Raw genomic sequence first — 21,009 nt, 5'->3', positions numbered from 1 at the left:
TTCACCTCGCCGTTCGGGGAAGAGTGAAGGGTACCCGACACCGGCAGTGGAAACTCTGAATCACTGGGAAAAGTAATTCATTATGGAAAAATACCAATCTCGTTGCTAGAATTTCTACCCTGGGTCAAATTCGCCATTTTATTTGGGAAATAAACAGTCTTGGGTTTTATTCTGCTCATTTGTAAAGAGATTTTAGCTTAAAACTCTATCTAAATGTCCAAAATCGGAACTTGCGCGCATCCGTTTCAAGCCAGGTTTTCTCTTTACACGTGAACAGAAATCCCAGACGCATTTTAAATTTTGTAAAACTTTTCAATTATGAGAAGGAGACTTTAAGTTAGAATACTGGGGAGGGGGTGTCCATATTAGATCGCCATGTGCTCCCTTTTTCTTTCCACCACATCCTGCTTTGGGGGAAGTTTCAGCAAATGACTCAGATGGCGTATTTTCCCCAAAGTCATGCTTAATAGAAAAACAGATTTTAAAATGTTTTTCCTTTTTCGCTTTCCAAAGTAATAGCTAGCACCCAAGGTGACCTTGGCTAGACTTTGCACTTCCCGACATGTTCTCAGGTAATTCTTAAACAGAACATTAAGTAATCTCATTGCAGGAGAGCTTGTAACTCTGCTCTCTCTTGCCACTTTTGAATCTCTCCACACCAGAGGCGGATTCGGTATCGGGATTTCATTTCTTATTACAGGTTTTAGATTCCAAATACAAATTAAGATAAGAAACCACATTAAGATGACCATGGCACTCTTTTTTTTTTTTTTCAGCCTGATTTAAAAGAGTACCTTTTAATATTCCAATTTCTTTATAATTGGGCCTTTTTGCACAGGTGATTCTATTAACGGAGAATTAAACGTTTGAGGATTAGGACATGGAGGTGGAGGGAGCCATGAAGGCCATTTCTCCCATTTTTTTTCTTTCTGCTCCTCTTAAGGAGCGGAGGGTGTAAGGGGGGGGAGGTCCATCCTCCTTGACCTCTCCTAAAGCCTCTAGGAAATGAAATGCATGTTCCACAAGGGGAAACAATTTTTGGCAAGTTTTGATTAACTTTTTGGCAAACTTTTAAGATTTAATGTACCTTTTTCAAGAAACCAAGGGTTATGTTCTATAATAACATGCAAAAACTATAAAAGATTACCTTCTAAAATTTTAACATTTTAAACATGCAAATCAAAAGTCTATAATAAACCATGAGCAAAGGTCAGTGACGAAAGTGAAAAAATTCCTTAAATCTTTCTTTTTAACCCGAAAATCTCGCGCCTTGCGGGACTCCCTGAGCCCTCTGAGAAATGCCTAAATCTTTCTCTTAACCCTTACTCCCCGTGTCCTGAGGGACTCCCTGAGCCCACCTAGAAATACCTCATGAGAGTTCAATGAGTTGCCCATTATTTTGGCTGGGTAGTTCTCAAGATTTCCTCCTCCACGTAAGCCTCTGGGACGTATAAACCCCGTGCCAGGTCAGCTGGGAATTTCTTAAATCTCTGGTGATCCTTATGTAACCGCTCTCCTTTTACCGTATGGCCTCTGCTCGCGTGTCATAGGTCGGGATGTATAACCCCCATACCAGGATATCGACCACTAAGACATAGCGAGCTCAGAGTTTGCCAGAGAGGGCGACACAGGTCTGGCCAGAGAAGAATTACTTTTCCCAGTGATTCAGAGTTTCCACTGCCGGTGTCGGGTACCCTTCACTCTTCCCCGAACGGCGAGGTGAAGTGCTTATTAGTGGACTGGAGGGAGATCAGGAAAACTAAAAGGGCCAGCCAAAGAGGGTGAAGGCTCTCAAGAGGTATTTTGAAATTCTTGTTTGAAAAGTTTCGTCTGCTTACCTTCACAACGATCTGTCTCACGGGCGGGCGAAACCGTGGCGATCCAGATGCCGAGTCTTCACTCGGGAGTCAATACTGCGCGGCGACTCTAAGGGGTGCCTGGCCGGGCATTTCCAAGCAGACTTTCTCGCAGGGGGTCCCCAAGTCGCCCCACGTTGGGCGCCAGACTGTCCCGACCCGCGGGACAACAATGGGGGAACGAAGAGACACCCTAGGAGAATGAGACAAACAAGGGACACGAAAGAATGGAGGCAAGACAAGTCCTGATCAAGCCTCCAACTTTATTCTCACAACGGCAGGATACATACTGTTTTCGGGGGGCGGGGGGGCGGTGGAGAAGCCTATTAGCTTATCAGCAGGGTTGTAGCAGGCTCCAATGTGGTGGTAGTTGCTTCAGGGAATAGGATGGTTATCTTTAGCTGCTGACCAAACCTCAGGACATACGTGGTTTCTGGTAATTAGGAGTTTCTGGAGGAACCAGAAACTTATAATTCTTAAGATGGCTTTGTCTAAGCCAGTATCTCTAATGGCTCCCAACAACTGCCCATAGACCCCTTTACCCACCCCCCTTCCCTAAAACAGTATATATCCTGCCGCGGTGAGAATAAAGTTGGAGGCTTGATCAGGACTTGTCTTGCCTCCATTCTTTCGTGTCCCTTGTTTGTCTCATTCTCCTAGGGTGTCTCTTCGTTCCCCCGTTGTTGTCCCGCGGGTCGGGGCACCCGTGGTTGTGGGGCTGCGGCTGGTTCCTTGCAGGCTGCCACCTGCAGGCATGCCCAGCCCTCGCGGCCCCCGACCCTGGACCCTGGGCCCTGGGCCCTGGACGGTGGGGACCCTGGACGGTGGGGACCCGCTCCCCATCTCGGAAGCCAGTGGCTGAGGCAGAGCTTCCCTTCTGCTTGGAAGGACTCATGTGGGTGCCTGGGCCACCAAAACAACCCAGAGTGATCTCCCTACTGTAAGGTCTTTAATCTTTTTTTAAAAAAAATACATTTTTATTGATTTCAGAGAGGAAGGGAGAGGGAGAGAGAAACATCAATGATGAGAGTCACTGATTGGCTGCCTCCTGCACGCCCCCACTGGGGATGGAGCCTGCAACCCAGGCATGTGCCCGTGAGCGGAATCGAACCTGGGACCCTTCAGTCCGCAGACCGACGCTCTATCCACTGAGCAGAACCAGCCAGGGCTAATCTTTTTTTAAAAAATATTTTTATTGATTTTTAGAGAAAGTATGGGAGAGGGAGAGAGAGCAAGAAACATTGACATGAAATGGAGCCTGCAACCTGGGCACGTGCATGGGTTGGGCGATACCCAACCAAACTGAGCCACGCCAGCCAGGGCTTAAGATCTTTAATCCTAGTTCTGCCTATAAAGTTCTTTTTGCCAAGAATTGTATCATATGCGCTGACCCCACGGGTACCTTGAGGGGCTATGATTCTGGCTGCCACCCCTCCCTGCCCCCGCCTGCCCCCCAGAGCCCCTCCTGTCTCCTGAAGTCCCGACCACCCTATGGTCCCCGAACCAGGCCCTCAAGTGCTGCTCTTTCCGACAGGAGCACTCTCCCCCTCATCGCCGATTCAGGGCCAGCCGCCTCTGCGGAATAATTTTGCCTTTTTGAGTCTGTCCCACCACCACCGCCACCCTCCCCTGTTTGTGACTGGGCGAGGAGGGGCCCGCAGTGTTCTGCACATCAGCCAGCAGGCTGGCACGCAGTAGGTGCGCGGTAAACCTCGCGGAGTGTAGACGTGGACCTAACAGCCGGCTGATGACGCGCTCTCAGCCTCCAGTGCCCTTTACGTACGCCCCGGCCTGTGAAGAACCCCCAGGAGTGTGTCCGTAGGATCAAGTCATTTTTGAAAACGCACAAAATTAAGAGAGTCCAACCGCACCCAGTCAGGCCCTCTGTCCTCTCCCACTGGGACACCCCTCCACCCTGCTTCCCCTTGTGCAGGTGACACTGGAGGGGCTGTGACATTTGGGGGTGCAGCCAAGAGGAAGGCGAATGGGGGACCGTCCCGGGTTGGGTTCTCTGGGAAGCGCACTCTAAGGGGGAGCTCAGGATGTTTTCGGGGAGTCCTTGGGCATCGGGGAGTCCCGCTGTGATGAGGCTCTGGGGGGCACGTCTACCACAGGAAGGCACTTGGTTTGGGTTTAGAGGGACATGATGTTTGCTCCACGCCTGTGTCTCAGCTCATTGTCCCTGCCTGTCCCGGGGGAGTGGCCTCTAGGCCTCCACCCTCTTGGGCCCAGGACGGAGGCCAAGGTCCTCCATTCAGAACCTGCCCCGGCGCCCAAGGCTAGAAACTGTGGGCCGAGAAGGAGTCTGTGGACAATTATTCCAGCTCTCACAGCGTCTCTTATAGAAGCGTTGCTGGAAGTTTCTCCGATGTGCCAACAGCCCAGGCCATGGGTGTGACCGCACACACAGCACGCGGGGAGAGGCCTTTCCTAACCGCCAGTAACCGAGACACAAACCTCACGCGGCGTGTCAGGACGGAGCTGCCCTCCGCCTGGGTGTGGAAGACCCCTCTGCAGAGGCCAGCAGAGCGAGCGGCGGACGGCGGACGGGGGGCGGGGGCCGGTACAGAAATGTCGGGACCCAGACGTGCTCTGGTCCTGGGCCTCGCGCTGCAGTTTCACCGACGCTGTAACGTGTGTCATTTCTTTCCTCGTCATCCCAGCGCACTTGCTTCTAGTTTTGAATTCGTAACGCCATGTTGTGTTTCTAAAACAGAGACCCTAAGAGTGCACAGGCTCGGTGGCCACATGCCGGGCTGCCTGCGGCGGGGAGGGAGAGGAAGGGGTGAGGGCCCCCTTGGGAGGCCCTGGAGCAAGGGCCACTCAGGTGCCAGAGCACAGGTTGGAGGCACCACCGAGGGGGAGGCAGCCGGGGCTCCCCTCCCCCCCTCCCCTCCCGCCCCAGCTCAGGCCCCAAGCCCCGCTAGCAGCCCCGGCTGGTCATCACCTCTGGGCCTCCCTCCCTGGACCACCCAAGTCTCCTCCCACCCCCCTGGGCGCCTCCGGGGAGCCCCAGAATAGCAGCTGTATTTCTGGGTGACACCCTTAGGGAGGCGGGTCAGTGGGGGGGGCAGTGGAGCAGTGAGTCAGCTGCTGGTTCGACACGTAGGAGGGGACCCAGGGAGACAGACACAGTCCCAGCGGGGCCCAGCGCCTCGGGCCCCCCCAGGGCCCACCAGGCGGAGGCGTGTTGGTCACCCACACGGGGTGGGAGTGCCCTTTATTGGCCGGGGCTGCTGCGCGGCCAGATGCTGCAGGTGGCCCTGGATTTGGGCCAGGAGGGCGTCCAACATGTGCAGGACCGTGACCAGCAGGGCGTGGTCGGAGATGGGGGTCCTCCGCCGCTTACCGAGTCCAGGGGTGTGAGCGGGCACCTGCAGGACCTGAGTAGGACCGAGAGGCAGCGTGAGAGCAGAGGGGTGGACAGGGGCGCGACGCGGGGCCCCCCTGGGGCTGGGGCGATGAGCTGGTCGGGGGGGGGGGAGCTGGGTGATGGAGGGTCTGTGGGCGGGAGTGGCCATGGGGCCCTGGGGGCTGGATGAGGACTAGGCATTGAAAGGAGATGGAGGGGCAGGGTCCTGGCCCTGGGGCACGGTCAGGGATCAATGGGTGCGGACATATGTACGGACCGTGGGGTGTAGGGGGGCAGCAGGGGCCCCGCGGATGTGGCAGGAGGCTGGTGGGCGGCGGGGCGGGTGGAGGGAGGACGGGTTCACTGGGTGTCGGTCCAGGGAGGAGGCTGGGGGACCAGCAGGCTCTCACCTCGCTCCTGGCGCCCTGCGGGCACCGCCGCTGCAGCACCTTGCGGCCCACCATCAGCATCATGGCGCTGGTGAGCATGACCCCGGTCACCGAGTAGATGGGGCTCATCCCCAGGCCCAGCCAGTGGCCGGGACAGCCCAGGCTGACCCCGCAGCCGTCCAGGCTGCTTGGCTGGCACCCCCAGGGCTGCAAGTCCAGCCCCACCTGGTACCACAGGGGCCGAGACCAGGCCTGGGAGGGAGCAGACATGGCCAGGAGGAGGAGCGAGAGCAGGAAGGCCGGCGCGTACTGCATGGCGACAGCGAGTGCCAGCGGAACCCGTGCCAGCAGAACCCGGAACCCGGGGCCTGGGCGCCTGGCAACGGGCCAAACAGCCCTCCCCCGCGGCAGGCCTGGGGAGGCAGCGGGTTCCAGTGGGGGCTGGGGGGGGCAGTGCCAGGCCGGGAGGGGGCGGGCGGGCGGGCCTGGGGAGGCAGCGGTTCCAGTGGGGGCTGGGGGCGGGGCAGTGCCAGGCCGGGAGGGGGCGGGCGGGCGGGCCTGGGGAGGCAGCGGTTCCAGTGGGGGCTGGGGGCGGGCTCCTTTGCCCTCCCTGCTCCACACCTCACACTCACCCCCTAAAACTCTAAGGCAGCCCCCCGCCTGCCCCGCCTGCAGCAGCGGAGTGAGTGCTCAAGAGTGGGGCCTGTGGGCGGGGGGTGGGGGGGGTGAGGGGGGGCTCAGTGTTTGAGCTTCGACCTATGAACCAAGAGGTCAGGGTTCAATTCCTGGTTGGGGCACACGCCCAGGTTTCAGACTCCATCTCCAGTGTGCGGTGTGCAGGTGGCAGCTGATTGGTGATTCCCTCTCATCATTGATGTTCCTCTCTCTCCCTCTCTGGAATCAATAAACGTATTTAAAAAGACAGACGTGGCCCCTCCCTCAGAGTACGGCCCGAGCCCCCTGGTCTGAGTGCTCCGCCCCCCTCCCACCCCGCGCCTGAGCGCACTGCCCTTCACTCCTCGGCGGCAGCTGGCTCCCGATCACATGTGACCTGTCAGACCTCCCTGGCCGTCCGGGCAGCAGGCCCTCTGCCCTCCGGTGACCCTTTACTTCCTGCCCAGCGTTTCTGCGGAGCCGCGAGCTCTCCCCGCAGGCCTGCCTTTCACTGGGCACGTAAGCTCCACTCGGCCAATATTTACCAGGCACTGCCATGCGCCAGGCAGTCCCGGAGCCAGGACGCGGCTGGCAGAGCAGACAGACGGCCCACGTCCTGGGCCTGGGGGAGCGGGAAGCAGAGCTGGTCAAGGTGACTCAGCGGCTGGGACTGGGACGGGCCCAGCTGCAAGCGCTCGGGGCATTTCCTGTCTCCGTGAGTAACCAGGAGGCACCCAGGAGCGGGTGCTGGTACGTCCCCCACCGAGGCCCAGGGCCTCCCACCCCCAGTTGAGCGTCGCTGGCAGAAAGCCTACTGCTGCCCACCGGCCATAGGCCCAGATGTCGGCGTTTTATTTTATTCTAACTGCTTTTATTGGTCTCAGAGAGGAAGGGAGAGGGAGAGAAAGAGACGTCAATGATGAGACAGAATCAGGTATTGGCTGCCTCCTGCACGCCCCCTACTGGGGATCGAGCCTGCAACCCAGGCCTGTGCCCCTGACTGGAATCGAACCCGGGACCTCTCAGTCCCCAGTCCGACACTCTACCCACTGAGCATACCATCCGGGGCAGATGTTGGCGTTTTAGGAGGAGATTGGCTGACCTTGACCTGCAGAGCCCAGGTGACCTCTAACAGCGGCGTTTTCCCAAGCAAATCAGTCACTCGCACTCTTACCTCTAAGTGGGACCAGCCGCACCTGTGAGCGCGGGCGCTTCCGCCTCCGGTTGCTCAGACACCCCCCCCCCCACCCCCCACTGGGCTGCTCAGAGGCTGGCCCTGCCCGACCCTACAGGGGGACCCCGAGGACAGGCCCTTCCTGAGGCAGCTGGTCCCAGCGACTGCACCAGGGAGGCCCAGTGCCAGGGCTGTGTGGCTGGGAAAACGCCAGCCTGCGTGCCCCGCCCCGGGCCCGGCCCGCCTTCTGCACCCTGGCTCCCGACATTTAAGGCCAGTTCCCACTTTGGGGCATAAGAAGAGTCAGGGGCCAGGGCCACGGCCCCCTGGTGCCCACCAGTCGCAGCAGAGCCGGGTGTTGGGCAAATGAGTCTTTATTCCTGAAGCTGAAAACACTCATGCCCACCCCCGACCTGGCCAGGGCCCAGCCCAGGCGACGGCAGTGTGTGTGGAGTCGGGCCCTCCATCCCTGAGTCGTGTGTGCGTGCGGAGGGGACTCCCGAGTGACTTCCGGAGCGGATGGGGGTGCTCAGCCCCCCGCAGCCCAGAGGCGGCCGTCTCCGCAGGCGGCAGCGAGGTCAGAGCTTGGTGACCTGAGCGGGCAGCGGAGGGGAGCGCCGTCAGTTACCCAGGGCACACACCGCCTCCCGGACCTGCCCCTGCCGCCAGCTCCATCTCCAGGCAGGGGGGAGGGGGAGCTGGGTCAGGGTGGGGACGAGCAGTAAGCGGGCTCAGCGGCCAGGGCCCGGCTCACCAGAACAGGGCTGACGGGGCCGGACCGCGGGTGCTGGAGGGCGAAGAGGACGGCGTCGTGGACGGAGGCGAAGAGGTGCTGCTTCGTGACGGACGCGTCGAAGAAGTGCCCGGCCTCCAGCTGGGTGACCACGGGGGCTGCGGGCGAGGGCGGGCCCTCCTGACTCCCGGAGCCGCCAGGCGCCGCCGCCACCACCGCTCCGCCCAGGCTGCAGGTCAGCCTGCCTCACCCGTGACCCTTGACCCCGCCTTCCAGGAGTCCAGCTCCAGGGAAGGCTCCTTCCTGAAGCCCCGCCCTCTTCCCAAACCACTCAAGGTGCCCACCCCACGCACCCTGGCAGCCGGCCATGTACACCTCCACCTCGATCTCCCGGAAGTCACGGAAAATCTGGAGCGGAAAAGGGGCCAGGTTCAGGGGGGAGGGGAGGGGTTTGGAGGGAAGTTCAGGGTGGGGGTCAGGGCTCAGAGGGCTCCTGCGCCCGTCAGGGGTCAGGGCCTTCAAGGGGCGCCCGGCCTTACGTTCTTCAGGCTCTTGATGCACACGGTGTCCACGAAGGAGAGGGCGCCCAGGTCCAGGACGAGGCTGTGGAAGGCGGGCGGGGCCAGGCCCAGGCTCTTCAGCGTGCACCCGTCCGGGGCCTGGGCACCCTCCTGCCCGCTGGCCGCTGGCTCCGCTAGTTCATGCTCCGTGCTCACCTGCTGGGGAGCCAGACACCCTTCAAGGCTGCCCCCGGGGCGGGGGGCGGGGATCCGCACAGACATGCAGGGACACGGGGCAGGTGTGGGACAAGCACGAAGCACCCACACATGGGGTGCAGGGGACACATGACATGGCCATGGGGAGCCTCCTGTATGCAGACAGGAGGGACACTGGGAGACACACAGGAGAGGGCACCCCGACTCAGACAACACACCCTGACGTGCGTGTCCCATTACCTCCTGGGCGCGGGCTTACTTGGGACCCATGAGAAGGGAGGTGCTGGGGGACCGTGTCCCCCCCTCAGCTGGGCGGAGGGGCAGGGGCTGAGAGACCCCGACACCCACGCACCGTGCCCTGCAGACGCCAGCACCCACCTGCGCCTCTAAGGGAGCTGGGCGTCCCCTTTGGCCCCTCATCTTCCCCACACACCCTCCCCCTCCCCCTCGACCCGAGCACAGGCTCTGGGGCCTGGATCAGAGAGGAAGCCACAAGCAGAACCCTGCGGCCTCGCCCCGGGGACCCCTCCGGAACCGGGGACCCCTCCGGAACCGCGGCAGGCCCATGGCTTCCCCCGCGGGGGGCGCCCCGCCCCCATCTCTGCAGCTCGTGGCTCCCCCCCCACCCCCCGACCTCACCTGGGCCTTGGGGCCGTCCTCATCCCGGCTCTTGATGGCACCGTCGCTGGTGTTGACATCGATGGGGACAGAAGTGCCCGTGGAGGCAGAGGCCTGGGACGGGCAGGGGGACAGGAGAGCCGTCCAGCAGCTGGCCGCAGCCTGGCGTCGCCCCTGGCTCTGGGCGGGAGGCGGGGTTCTACCAGCCCGGGGACACCCCGATGGAGGGGGCTCTGCTGCCAGGGGCTCAGAGGTGGGGAACAGCCCCCGCAGGGAGCGAGGAGCAGGGGTCAGGGGTCAGGGAAGAGGGGGTCAGGCAGGAGCCGGCCGGGGCTGGGGCTGGCCGCGGGTCCCTGCCTGTTTCTGGGCCTGTTTCTGGGTCTTCTTCCGCAGGCGCTTCAGCTTCAGCTCCTGCTTCCGGAGCAGCTTCTTCTTCCGGGAGATGAGGTGGTCGACGTCCACGCCGCACTAGGGGCGAAGGCCGCACTAGGGGCGAAGGTTGGGGTGCGGGCGCCTGGGAGGGGGGTGGCCCCGGGGAGGGGGGTGGGCCCCCGGGAGGGGGGTGGGCGCCCGGGAGGCGAGGCCCCTCTGACCTGACCCTGACCCCAGCCTCACCCTCTGCTTCAGCGCGTCGCTGTAGAGGTCAGCGTTGGCGAAGTACACAGTGGCTGAGGAGCGGAAGACCTTCACGCCCGGGACCTCCCTGGCCTGGGGGAGGGTCAGGTGGGGCGGCTGAGCCCTCTCTCCTGTAGCATCTCATTCTCCTGCCTCTCCTGCCCCGTGCACCCCAGTGCCCCCCCAACCCTCTGCTCCCAGCCAGCGGGGGCCCAGCCTGCGGCCTGTGTCACCCTGATCCTCGTCCTGCTCCTGCCCTCTGCCCTGGCCTCCTGTGGGCCCCCTGCCCAGGCCTCCCCGTGGGCCCCCTGCCCTGGCCCCCCCATGGGCCCCCTGCCCTGGCCTCCCCGTGGGCCCCCTGCCCTGGCCTCCCCGTGGGCCCCCTGCCCAGGCCTCCTGCGGTCTGTCCGCTGCGAGCTGCGTGCAGACAGTGACCTTCCCCAGCGGCCACCACGCAGGCCCAGCCCAGGTCTCGGCCCCGCTCGGCCCTGCCCCTCCCTTTCCGTCTGGCTGAGCTGCTGGCGCGTCCTCCCTCCCGGCCTGGTCCTATGTGCTCAGCCCAAGTCTCCACGTCGGGGGCAGGCTGGTTCCTTCCGGGCCCCATCTCCGTGCCCAGCACTCAGCCTGGGACGATGCCCAGGACCTGCCCTCGCACCCCTGGCCCAGCACCGCCTGCAGGACGGGCTAGTGCCACTGGCTGAGACCCCGAGGCCCAGGCCCAGCTGCCCCGGGTCCTCTGGCCCTCCCTACCCCCTCGGACACCGAGTGGGGGTCATGGATCCCAATGCCTCCCCCGAAACTCCAGGGACCAACGTGTCCTTGTCAGGCGTGGAAGGGACTCACAAAGGCCCATTGTGCCCCGGCCCCACCCCCGGCCTCCCTCCGGCCCTCACCTCTGCGTACTCTGCCACGTCTCTGTAAACATCTGTGTCTGGAATCTGCCCCAGGACAGAATAGTGGGGCCTGGGGAGAGATGGCGAGTAGGGGGTGCGTGAGGGGTGATGAGGAAGAACGAGGAGCCTGGGTCACCCCAAGATGTGGGGGAACCGGGGGAGCCGGGGGAGCCGTGTGGCTCTCACCCTCCGGTGGGAGGTGGGACGGGACTCACCGCTGCGTGCGGACCACCACGAGCAGCAGCGAGAAGGCCACGGCCACGGCCAGGCCCAGGTCCAGGTTCAGCAGGATGGTGGCCACGAAGGTCACCAGCCAGATGAGCTGGAAGCAGACACGGGGTCACGGGGCCCGCGGGACACTGGGCGGAGGCCCCCCCTGGCCCGGCGCTCACCAGGTCCACGCGGTTCGCCCTCCACAGGGAGCAGATGTCCCGGAACTGCAGCAGCATGCCCTTCAGGTTCACGATGATGATGGCCGCCAGGACCGCCTGGGGGCGGAGCCGGCTGACCCCACGCACGGGCATCACCCACGCCCACCCCGGCCTGACCACGTGGGTCTGACTCTGAAAGGTTCTCACCCTTGACCCCTAGCTCCAGTCTCACCCCAAAGATCTCACCTGGGACCTGACCGGCTCTGAGCCCAGGGCCTGTCTGGGTGCGGGTGTGGGTGTGGGTGGGGTGTGGGTGTGGGTGGGGTGTGGGTGGGTGGGGTGTGGGGTGGGGGTGGGTGTGGGTGTGGGTGGGGCTCACCTTGGGCAGGTCTTGGAAGAGTTCCCCAAGTTTGAGGATGATGATGAGGATGAAGAGGGAGGAGACGGCTCCGGCAACCTGGGGGTTGGGGTGAGCGGGCGGGGTCACCAGGTCTGTGCGCAGAGGCTGGGCCCCGCGCACGCCTGCCCCCTGCGCCCACCTGCGTGTTGCCCCCGGCGCTCTCCTGGACGAGGCTCCGGGACATGGAGCAGCTCACGGGGAAGCACTGGAAGACGCCCCCGACGAGGTTGCTGAGGCCCAGAGCCACCAGCTCCTGGGGGCAGGGAGGAGCCGTCACCGGCGTGCCCGGCCCCGCGGCGTCCCCACCGCCATCCCCCTGGAGCCCGAGGACTGGCCTGCTGTCCCGTGTCCCCTCTCCACCCTCAGCCCCGCATGGTCCCCCCGGACACTCCCCCCCAGGTCCCGGGGTCTCTGGTAACCAGTGTGCCCCTTCGTGTCCCCCGTCTCGCCCCCAGACCTGGTTGCTGTCCACCCGGTAGCCATGCTTCAGGGCGAAGATCTTCCCCAGCGAGATGGCGATGGCGAACCCCACCACGGCGATGGCGAAGGCGTGGCCCACGAGACTGGCGAACAGCTGGGGGCTGGGGGCCACGGGGGGCACCAGCCTGCGAGGGGCGTCTGTGAGGCCAGAGGAAGGCGCTGCCTGGGCCCAGCCTTCCCTCACCTCCAGGGGCCGGAGCTCACCCTGCAGGGATGCTGCCCACGACATCCACCCCGAACCTGTGCTGGAGGCCCACGCCGTAGGAGATGGCCGTGGCCCCGATGAGCTGCGGGGACAGAAGGGGGGTGCGCTGGCACTGCTGCAGGGGATGGAGCGGGAGGTCGAGAGCCAAACCTCCGGGAGGGGCTGGGGGGAGTCCGTGAGAGGGGAGGCGGCCACGGGGCCTCCTGCGTGGTCCCCCCACCCGAGGACCTCTCACCGGTGCCGCCAGTGAGGCTTAGCCCTGGGGGTGCCCACCGGGCGCAGCCTGCCCGGCCCCCCGCCCCGTGCCCTGGAGCCGAACCGTGAGCAGCTCCCCGGGGATGGGCAGGGGCAGGTGTCTCCTCAGCTTGTCGTTCAGCAGCTTCACGGCCACCAGCACCAGCCCTGCCACGGCGGCGGTGACCACGGCGCCCACCACGCTCTGGCGCAGCTTCCAGCAGACGTCCAGCAGCGTCTGAAGGGAGGCGGGGTCACGCCAGCCCTCAGCGTCACGGGCACCACCCCGGCCTCCTCCCGCCCTCACTCACATAGATGAGGGACAGCGGCCCAGAGAAGCTGTTCAGCTGGAGGCCGAACACGTACTTGAGCTGCGAGACGAAGACCTGCACGGCGGCGGCCGTGGTGTAGCCGCGCACCAGCGGCTCGGACAGGTAGGTGACCACGAAGCCAAAGTGCACCAGGCCCAGCCCCACCTGTGGGCCGGCCGCGGCGGTCAGGGGCCTGGGGTGGCTGGACCAGCGCCCAGGGCAGGAGGGATCGGAGGGGGTGCGATGAGGAGGATGGTGAGGCTCAGACACAGGGGAGCTGGCGGGGCAGAGGGGGTTGGCAGTGGCGGGGACAGCGGGGCCCCTCCTGACCGCTCCGCACCTGGAAGAGGCCCACCAGGACGCTGAGAGAGGAGGCCACCAGCACCCGGTCAGCATCCCTGGCCGTCACATTGACGGTGGCGTTCACGGCCTCGTCCGGGACCAGGGCTTCCGTCACGCTACCCACCATCACGGACATGACAGCAAAGGTGCCTGCAGGGACAGGCAGGTCTGACGGGGAGCGGACGCTGTCCTACCGGGAGCCCTGGCCTTAAGGGAGAGGCGGGCGACGTCAGTTCTAGACAGATGTTCCCAGACTCCACTGTGCAACGGAGGCCGTGCTGGGGGTCAGGTGGGAGCCCTGGCTCCGGTGGCCAGACATGGGCCCTGCGCCCTCTGCCCTCCCCCACACCCCCGCCCCGTACCCCCTGCTCACGTCAGGTACCTGTGCCTGCGGCCCTGCCTCACAGGCCTCATCCTGCCTGGGAATGACCCTCAGGCCGTCTCCCAGCTGCCCCGCTCGGCCCTCCCTCACCCTGCCCTCCGCGGAGGATGTGGGCATCGTCCTGTCAAGCTGGGCCTGGCTCCACTCACCCACCGAGATGTGCCGGGAAGTGCCAAACAGGAAGTAGATAAAGACAGGGTAGAAGGAGCTGTAGAGGCCATACACCGGCGGCAGTCCAGCCAGCAGGGCGTAGGCCAGGCCTGCAGGTGGGGCGGGAGCATGTGGGTTTGGAGGCTGAGCCTTGAGAGAATGAGGAAATCCCAGCACCAGGTCACGGGCCACCGTTCCAGGGGCAGGGGTCATGGCTTCAGGGTTATTTTTTTGTTTAATGTACTTTTATTGACTTCAGAGAGGAAGGGGAGAGGGTGATAGAAACATCAATGAGAAACATCAACGGTGGAAGAGAATCATTGATGGGCTGCCTCCCGCATGTCCCACACTGGGGATAGAGCCCACACCCAGGCATGTGCCCTTGACTGGAATCGAACCCAGGACCCTTCAGTCCTTGGACTGATGCTCTATCAACTGAGCCAAACTGGCTAGGGCTAGGGTTATTTTTTTGGGGGGGGGGGGGGGGGGTAAGGTTTGCAGGCCAGGTCACCGCCCGAAGGCTGAGGGTGCAGCTCCGAATCAGGGCCTCACCCTGTGGCAGCTGCATGATGGCCACGCTCAGGCCAGACAGCAGGTCGCCCAGGAGCCACTCGCGCACAGGATACCGGGGCAGCCAGGCCACGACGGGCAGGTGCTGCAGCAGCAGGGCTCGGGCCCGGGCCCGGGAGCACCTGGGGACACGGGGTCGGTATCAAGCACGGGGGCTGCCTAAGTCCCGCCGGCGGCCCGCCCCCATCCTCAGTCTTACTGCAAAGAGGTTCGCCACCAGCGGGTCCGGGGTGCCGGGCCCCAGCGCCCCAGCTCCTCCAGCTGCTCCTGGTCCAGCAGCTGCCGCTCCACACGGTAGTCCCGCCTCCTCCGCTCCATTGCCTCCGTGGTGGCCCGCAGTAGCTGGGTGTCCCCCGGTCTAGGGTGGCGAGACCAGAGACACAGTGAGAGCACCCCTGGCCCAACCCCCCACACCGCCCCGTCGGACCAGAGCATCGCCCATCTGACTTCTCGAGGCCCCAAGATCTCAGTGGGTCCAACCTCCAGCTGGCCCCACGCCCGTGCGGCAGGGGCAGAGCCTGAACTTTGGCTGGTGGAAGCTCCTCCTGGGCCGAAGTCCCCCATCAGGAGACAAGGGGATGAGCAAGGCCACGCCTCCAGCCCGAGGTATCTGCTCAGCCGGAGTGTCCACCCGCCGGGTCCCAGGCCGGCTGCCCCTCCAGTCTCCTCCCCTGAGCCCCTGGGCCTCCCCCAGCCAAGCCCTGCTCAGCCTGAGTCCTTTCCCAGCTGCCCCCGAGCCCCTGCCTGGCTGGGAGCCCAGACAGGAAGGACCCAGCAAAGGGGACCTGGCCCTCAGGCACACCCCTCTTCAGAGGCCCCTCCCCACAAGGGAAGGGGGGCCTCCGGGGACAGCCTCACCCGCAGGCAAGTTTCACCCGCCAGCTGCCTCTGTCCTGGGGAGAATCGACCCCGAGTTCCCACAGGAAGAGGGGGCATAACCTCACTTAGCAGCAGGAGGTCATCCCTGGGGGAGCCCTCACATGGGGGGGAGCTCCCCTGGCCCTGGAAATAGGAGCTATCAGAGGGGGGTTCGCTAGACCTGCCAGAAGCTCCCACCAGCTGGGAGCGTTCACCGGCAGGGACGGTCCGCCCACCTGGGGGAGCCCTCACCTGGGAGGGGACCTCACCTGGGGGAGCCCTCACCTGGGGGAGCCCTCACCTGGGGGAGCCCTCACCTGGGACACCTTACCTGAAGGAAAGCTCTCCCGGCTGAGAAGGCAGCTCTGCCCCGGGGCGGGTGCCACCCAGGAGCGGGCACTCGCCGGGAAAGGCTCTGCACCGGGTGCCCGGTCGCTCGGAGGAGGGCGTGCGCGGCGCACAGATCCTCGGGGACTGGCACCGCCGGCTCGGAGATCTTTGAGCCCCGCGCCCCTCCTCCTTGAGTCACTCGGGTCTCCCCGCTCGGGCAGGGCCGGCGCCGGCAGGCGGGGCCTACATCCCGGGCCCCTCCTTCGGGCAGAGCTCAGCGGCCCGAACCCCCGCGCTCGGTACCGGGCCAGGGGCCCAGCTGGGTGGGCCAGGCCTCCCCACGGGCTCGGTGCAGCGACCTCGGGCACCAACGCAGCCCGCGCGCACCTCCTGGGCGGACTCCAGGGCGCGCCGCCCCCGCCGCCCCCCGCCCCGCCCTGGAGTCCGCGGTCCCAGGCGCCCGCCCATCCCTCGCAGCAGCTGGGACGCTGCCCGCAGGGAACCGGCGGGAGCAGGGAAGCGGGGCGGTGCAGGCGGGACCCGGCCGCGCCCTGCACTCACCCCGACGCCTCCGACAGCTCCGGGGCGGGCGCGCTGCCAGCCGCCCGCCGCTCCAGCCACGCGGACCGAGGCCGCTACGGGCCGGGGGGCGGGGCTGCGGCGCGGGCCGGGGCTGCGGCGCGCCCCCGGGAGCCAATCGCCGGGCAGGACGGGAGAGGCTCGGGCCAATCAGCGTTCCGGGGCGGGGCCTCGGCGGGGCGCCCTGGGCGGGGCGGGCCCCGCGGGGGGGAGATTTAACTCCTTCTGCCCCGCGGCCGGAGCGGGCGCTCCGCCGGGCCCCGCCCTCCTGACTGAGCGAGCGGGGCTGGGGGGGGGGACGGGGGGGGGGTCTGCAGACGGGGGCCCCCGGGCCGGCTCCTTACGGGGCTCCTTGGGGAGGCCCCGGGGAATAGGAAAGGAAACCCCCGCGAGGCTGGGATGCCGAGGGGCGCGACTGGCGACCCCAGCCTCAGCCCCGTGGGGGTGGGTGTCCGGGTCGTGGGGCCGCTTGTGCCCCTGCGGGCGCCACCCTCGGGCTTTTGCTCCCAGACGGGAAGGGCCGGAAGCCTCCCTCCAACTCTGGACAAACACCCAGCCCCAAGTGAGGCTCCCCCCCAGCCCCGCCCGGGAATGCTGCCCCCCCCCCCCAAGGTTTCCGAGCGGAACGTGATGTCCCCACGGCTCCAAATCGCAGAGGCTGCCGGGGCCGGCGCTGTCCACGGGCTGCAGGGTCAGCAAGGGCAGCTCTGAGCGCTCCTGACCCGGGCCAGGCAAGTGAAGTCCGCAGCTGCCTGCAGCCCGGCCTGCCCTGCGGAGGCGGGGTTCCCCACGGCCCTTACTGGGGCCCAGTCACAAGGTGAGGCCAGAACTGAGGGCAAAGGGGATGAGAGCCCCGGGCTCGCCCATTTCATGGGCTAAAAATAGCTGAGCCTCAGGAGAAGGTCCCGCTCAGGTTTCTCCCAGAGCCTGGCCTCCTGGGTCGCCACAGCCACCTCCTACCCACCGACGAGAGACCAGAGGCCTGGCCAGGGGCCCCGCTGGCTGGAGCCTGTCCACCCCTGTCAGAGCAGCTACCAGAAGCAGCCAATGGCCCTGGCCGGTGTGGCCCAGTGGATAGAGCGTCTGCCTGTGGACTGAAGGGTCCTGAGTTCAATTCCAGTCAAGGGCACAGGCCCGGGTTTTTGGGCTCCATCCCCAGTAGGGGGCGAGCAGGAGGCAGCCGATCAATGATTCTCTTACATCATTGATGTTTCCATCTCCCTTTCCCTTCCTCTCAGAAATCAATAAAAATATCTACACTAATAAAAGAGAAAAATGGTAATTGGCGTACGACGATACCCTTTTCATTGGCTAATCAGGGCTATATGCAAATTAACTGCCAACTATGATTGGCAGTTAACTGCCAACTAAGATTGGCAGTTAACTGCCAACAAGATGGCGGTTAATTTGCATATGTAGGCACAATGCAGGGAGGCGAAAGGGAAAGCAGGAAGAAGCTCCCTGCCACTGACAGTGATCGGAAACCCAGGGGGGAGCTAAGAGCTGGGGGGCAGGGCAAAGGCGGCCCTGGGGCCGCCTTTGCCCTGCCCCCCAGCCATGATTGGAGAATCAGGCGCCTTTGCCGCCCTGGCCAGTGATAGCAGGAAGTAGGGGTGGAGCCAGCGATGGGAGCTGGGCACGGTAAAAGCTGGCAGTCCCGGGAGCTAGGGGTCCCTTGCCTGGGCCTAAAGTGGAGCCCACGATCGCGGGGCCGCTGCAGCTGCGGGTCCCCCCTGCCCGAGCCGGACGCCTCAGTCAGAGGCATTAGGCCTGGGCAGGGGCGGAGCCTGCAACCGCGGGGAGCTGGGGGTCCCCTGCCCAGGCCTGACACCTCTGGCAGAGGCCTCAGGCCTGGTCAAGGGGCCGATCCGGTGATTGGTGATCGGAGGGTGATGAGGGTCAACTCCTCTGGCCGAGGCATCAGGCCTGGGCGGGGGGCTGAGCCGGGGATTGGGGGGATATGATGGTCCCCTTGCCCAGGCCTGAAGCCTGGGTCAGAGGCGTCAGGCTTGGGCAGGGGGTGGAGCAAGCGATCAGAGGGAGATGGGGGTCCCCTGCCCAGGCATGATTCCTGGGCCAGAGGCCTCAGGCCTGGGCGGGGGCCAGAGCCAGTGATCGGGGGGAGATGGGGGTCCCCTGTCCAAGCCTGACACCTCTGGCGGAGGCGTCAGGCCTGGGCAAGGGGCCAATCAGGTGATCAGAGGGTGATGGGGGTCTACGCCTCTGGCTGAGGCATCAGGCCTGGGCAAGGGGCAGAGCCAGCAATCGGAGGGTCTGGGGGTCCCCTGCCCAGGCCTGATGCCTGGGCCAGAGGCATCAGGCCTGGGCTGGGGGCAGAACCAGTGATGGGGGGAAATGAGGGTCCCCTGCCCAGGCCTGACGCCTCTGTCAGAGGCGTCAGACCTGGGCAAGGGGCCGATCCTGCGATTGGAGGGTGATGGGGGTCAACCCCTGAGGGCTCCCAGTATGTGAGAGGGAGCAGGCTGGGCTGAGGGACACTCCCCCCCCCCAGTGCACGAATTTCGTGCACCGGGCCCCTAGTATATATATATAAAAAAGAACCAACCAATGAGTGCATAAGTGGGACAACAAACTGATGTTTCTCTCCCTTCCTCTCTCTGAAATCATACATTTTTAAGAGAGAGACAATAACCATTTTCTATAGAAGTTTATTCCCAAAACAGAGCGCGGCTTCACGGAGCAATGTACACAGACAGGAAGAGGGGCCACGGGCTGAAGGGGGCGACCCCAGAGGGGGGCATCTACAGAGCCAGGACATAGCAAGGACAGCCCCTCTCCCGGCCGCGGACCTCAGCCCTGCAAGGGCGGGGTCGCTCGGGTCAGCAGAGCCGGGTCCTGGCCGGTGGGGTTTGGCACCTGTCAGTCAAGTAGAGCGTTCAGTCTCCTGGGAAACTGCTCCCAAGAGCATCCGCGGAGGAGGGACCGTCTGCCCGCCCCGCCCCCAACCCTGCAAGACCCCGTCCCGGTGGTAAGAGGAGGCCTCCCGGTGCTGTCCTGCTGTCCAGCAGGCAGTCAGGGCTGACCTCTGGTGGGACAGCGGGGGTTACACACCCCGCAGAGGGCCAGGGTCCTGCCAGGTGGGCTCCTCCAGCCCCTCTCCCACTTTTGCTACCGCCCACTTGTAAACAAAGGGGGTGGAAACATTGTAAACTGTAAACAAAGTGTAAAAAGTTCCAGTTGTAAACAAAGGCTTAAAATGTTTTCAATCCTGACCTGTAAACAAAGTAACAAAATGCAGAAGTTCCCAGTTCCGGACATCAGACAAAGCAATCAAACGGAGTTTTGTGCACAGGGTCCTAACAGTCCGGTCTCCCAGCGGAAGGGGGTGGGCGCGGGAGGGAGCCGCTTGCTCAGCCGGTGCCGGCCGGGCGCTCCTGTAAACATGGGGGTGGCACCTACACTGGGCATCGTCAGTCCCTTGGTTCTGATCCCTGGCTGTCCCTCCCACCCAGCCCTCGGCATGAGTCCTGGCGGGAATCACGGGCACCAGACAGCTCTGCTCACAGCAGGGCAGGCGCCCTCTGCGGGCGGTGGCGCGAGGCCTGCAGCCCTCTGGGAGGAGGACCCGGCTCCCCGGCTCCCCGGCTCCCCGGCACCAGCAGCAGTCCTCGGTCATAAGGCAGTAACGGCAGGGGCTCCGCACCGTGAACACCCAAACCCACGGGGAGGGGCGGCACGAGGGGGCCCTGTGAGGCGGCCAGGGGACCCTTGTTTCCAAGCCCCACCCCCAGTCTCAGGAGTTTGCATCCAAGAAAAAGCCAAGGGCCCTGGCGGTGTTCTGATCACCTGGGGTGGGGGGGGGATCTGCCCGAGCCGCCCAGTTAAGAGGAGAGAAAAGAGCATCTGGTGGAACCCCAACGGAGTCAAACTCTGTGCCTCTCCCCTCGGCCCCCTCCCCGCCCAGCCCCGCCTCAGAACCCCAGGCAACAGAAAAGCTAAAAAATAACATACGCATATCTCTCTGGTTACAAAGATACAAAAGTATAAAAGTCCTCCCTTCCGTTCCCAGGCCCCGCACCCCTGTCAGCCCCACGCATGCGCACTCTCCGCTCTCAGGAGGAGCATGCAGCTCAGCCGGCAGCCCAGGGAGCGGGGCGCCTGGGGTCAGCCCGCCTCCGGGGGTCTCTTCCGTCAGCGGCGGCCCAAATCCGAATCCTCCGCTGCCCGCGGCTCCTCTGCTGCCGGCGGCCCCTCAGGAGTGGCCCTCACTTCTGGGGACTCTGCGAGTGGAACGGGGAGAGCCGTCAGCCAGGCACCAGGCGGGCCACCTGCATGTCTCCTCCAGGCGTCGCGAGCACCCCCTGTGACAGACCCCAGGCTCACACTGGGCAGATCTGGTCTCAGAAATCTCCCCATCTCACAGGGCCTGTTCCTACAGGCACATTTTGCAGATAAGGAAACTGAGGCTCACAGGGGTCACTCAAAGCCTGAACCCCTGCTCAGTCCCCCAGCTCCCTGCCCCCACAGCCAGACCCCACCGGGAGGCTGCAGGACCCGATGGGCTCCCCCAGCATCCTCCCAGCGCCCTGGGCACCAGGCCCCAAGTCCTTTGCCCCGCTCACCTTCCTTCCGTCTCCCCCAACTCTGCTCAGATCCTGGGGGTCCTCCCTCCCCGAAGCCGCTCACCCTGCAGACTCCACAGACCTGACTAGCTGTCCCTCCTCCTGAAAACGCAGCTCTGGCCCGGCCGGGGAGCTGCTGGTCAGAGTGCTGTCCTGACGCACCCAGGGGGCGGGCTCAACCCCGTCAAGTCAACACATACAAGCGTCAACCAGT

At 64.2% G+C, this 21,009-nt stretch overlaps 2 protein-coding genes across 9 annotated transcripts in view; both read right to left on the bottom strand.

The window, feature by feature from the left end:
• Positions 1-4,835: 4,835 nt before the first annotated feature.
• Positions 4,836-6,009, bottom strand: TMEM89 (transmembrane protein 89). The gene is made up of 2 exons (XM_059664811.1): positions 5,619-6,009; positions 4,836-5,239 (listed from the first exon to the last, which is right to left on the bottom strand). Exons 1-2 carry the CDS (start codon positions 5,910-5,912, stop codon positions 5,051-5,053), a joined length of 483 nt encoding a protein of 160 aa, XP_059520794.1. The 5' UTR covers positions 5,913-6,009; the 3' UTR covers positions 4,836-5,050.
• Positions 6,010-7,783: 1,774 nt separating this feature from the next.
• LOC132215894 (cadherin EGF LAG seven-pass G-type receptor 3) overlaps positions 7,784-21,009 on the bottom strand; it is a 36,687-nt gene continuing 23,461 nt past the window's right edge. For 3 of the 8 annotated variants that reach the window (XM_059664837.1, XM_059664839.1, XM_059664840.1), the window contains one exon: positions 20,025-20,453. In XM_059664837.1, coding sequence (XP_059520820.1) covers positions 20,426-20,453 — 28 coding nt within the window. In that variant the 3' untranslated portion in view covers positions 20,025-20,425. Of the gene's footprint in view, positions 8,019-8,179; positions 8,317-8,511; positions 8,567-8,697; positions 8,878-9,513; positions 9,607-9,849; positions 9,961-10,107; positions 10,201-11,000; positions 11,071-11,215; positions 11,323-11,392; positions 11,489-11,750; positions 11,829-11,910; positions 12,025-12,228; positions 12,377-12,455; positions 12,539-12,775; positions 12,929-13,001; positions 13,167-13,341; positions 13,494-13,874; positions 13,986-14,427; positions 14,568-14,644; positions 14,962-15,629; positions 16,093-16,194; positions 16,270-20,024; positions 20,454-21,009 lie in introns of those variants that run through there. The other 5 variants (XM_059664843.1, XM_059664842.1, XM_059664844.1 and 2 more) reach the window with 5 other exon arrangements.

The sequence above is a fragment of the Myotis daubentonii genome, chromosome 14 (assembly GCF_963259705.1).
Source record: "Myotis daubentonii chromosome 14, mMyoDau2.1, whole genome shotgun sequence".
Lineage (NCBI taxonomy): Eukaryota > Metazoa > Chordata > Mammalia > Chiroptera > Vespertilionidae > Myotis > Myotis daubentonii.
The sequence above is the reverse complement of the archived record's forward strand: the minus strand, read 5'-3'. Positions and strand labels throughout refer to the sequence as shown.

What these genes read in the sequence shown, in the direction of transcription:
- TMEM89 (XM_059664811.1), bottom strand. Translation starts at nt 5,912, where the DNA reads ATGCAGTACGCGCCGGCCTTCCTGCTCTCGCTCCTCCTCCTGGCCATG. An exon ending in CGCAGGGCGCCAGGAGCGAG is followed by an intron (nt 5,240 to 5,618) that starts GTGAGAGCCTGC and finishes GGTCCTACTCAG; the next exon opens with GTCCTGCAGGTGCCCGCTCA.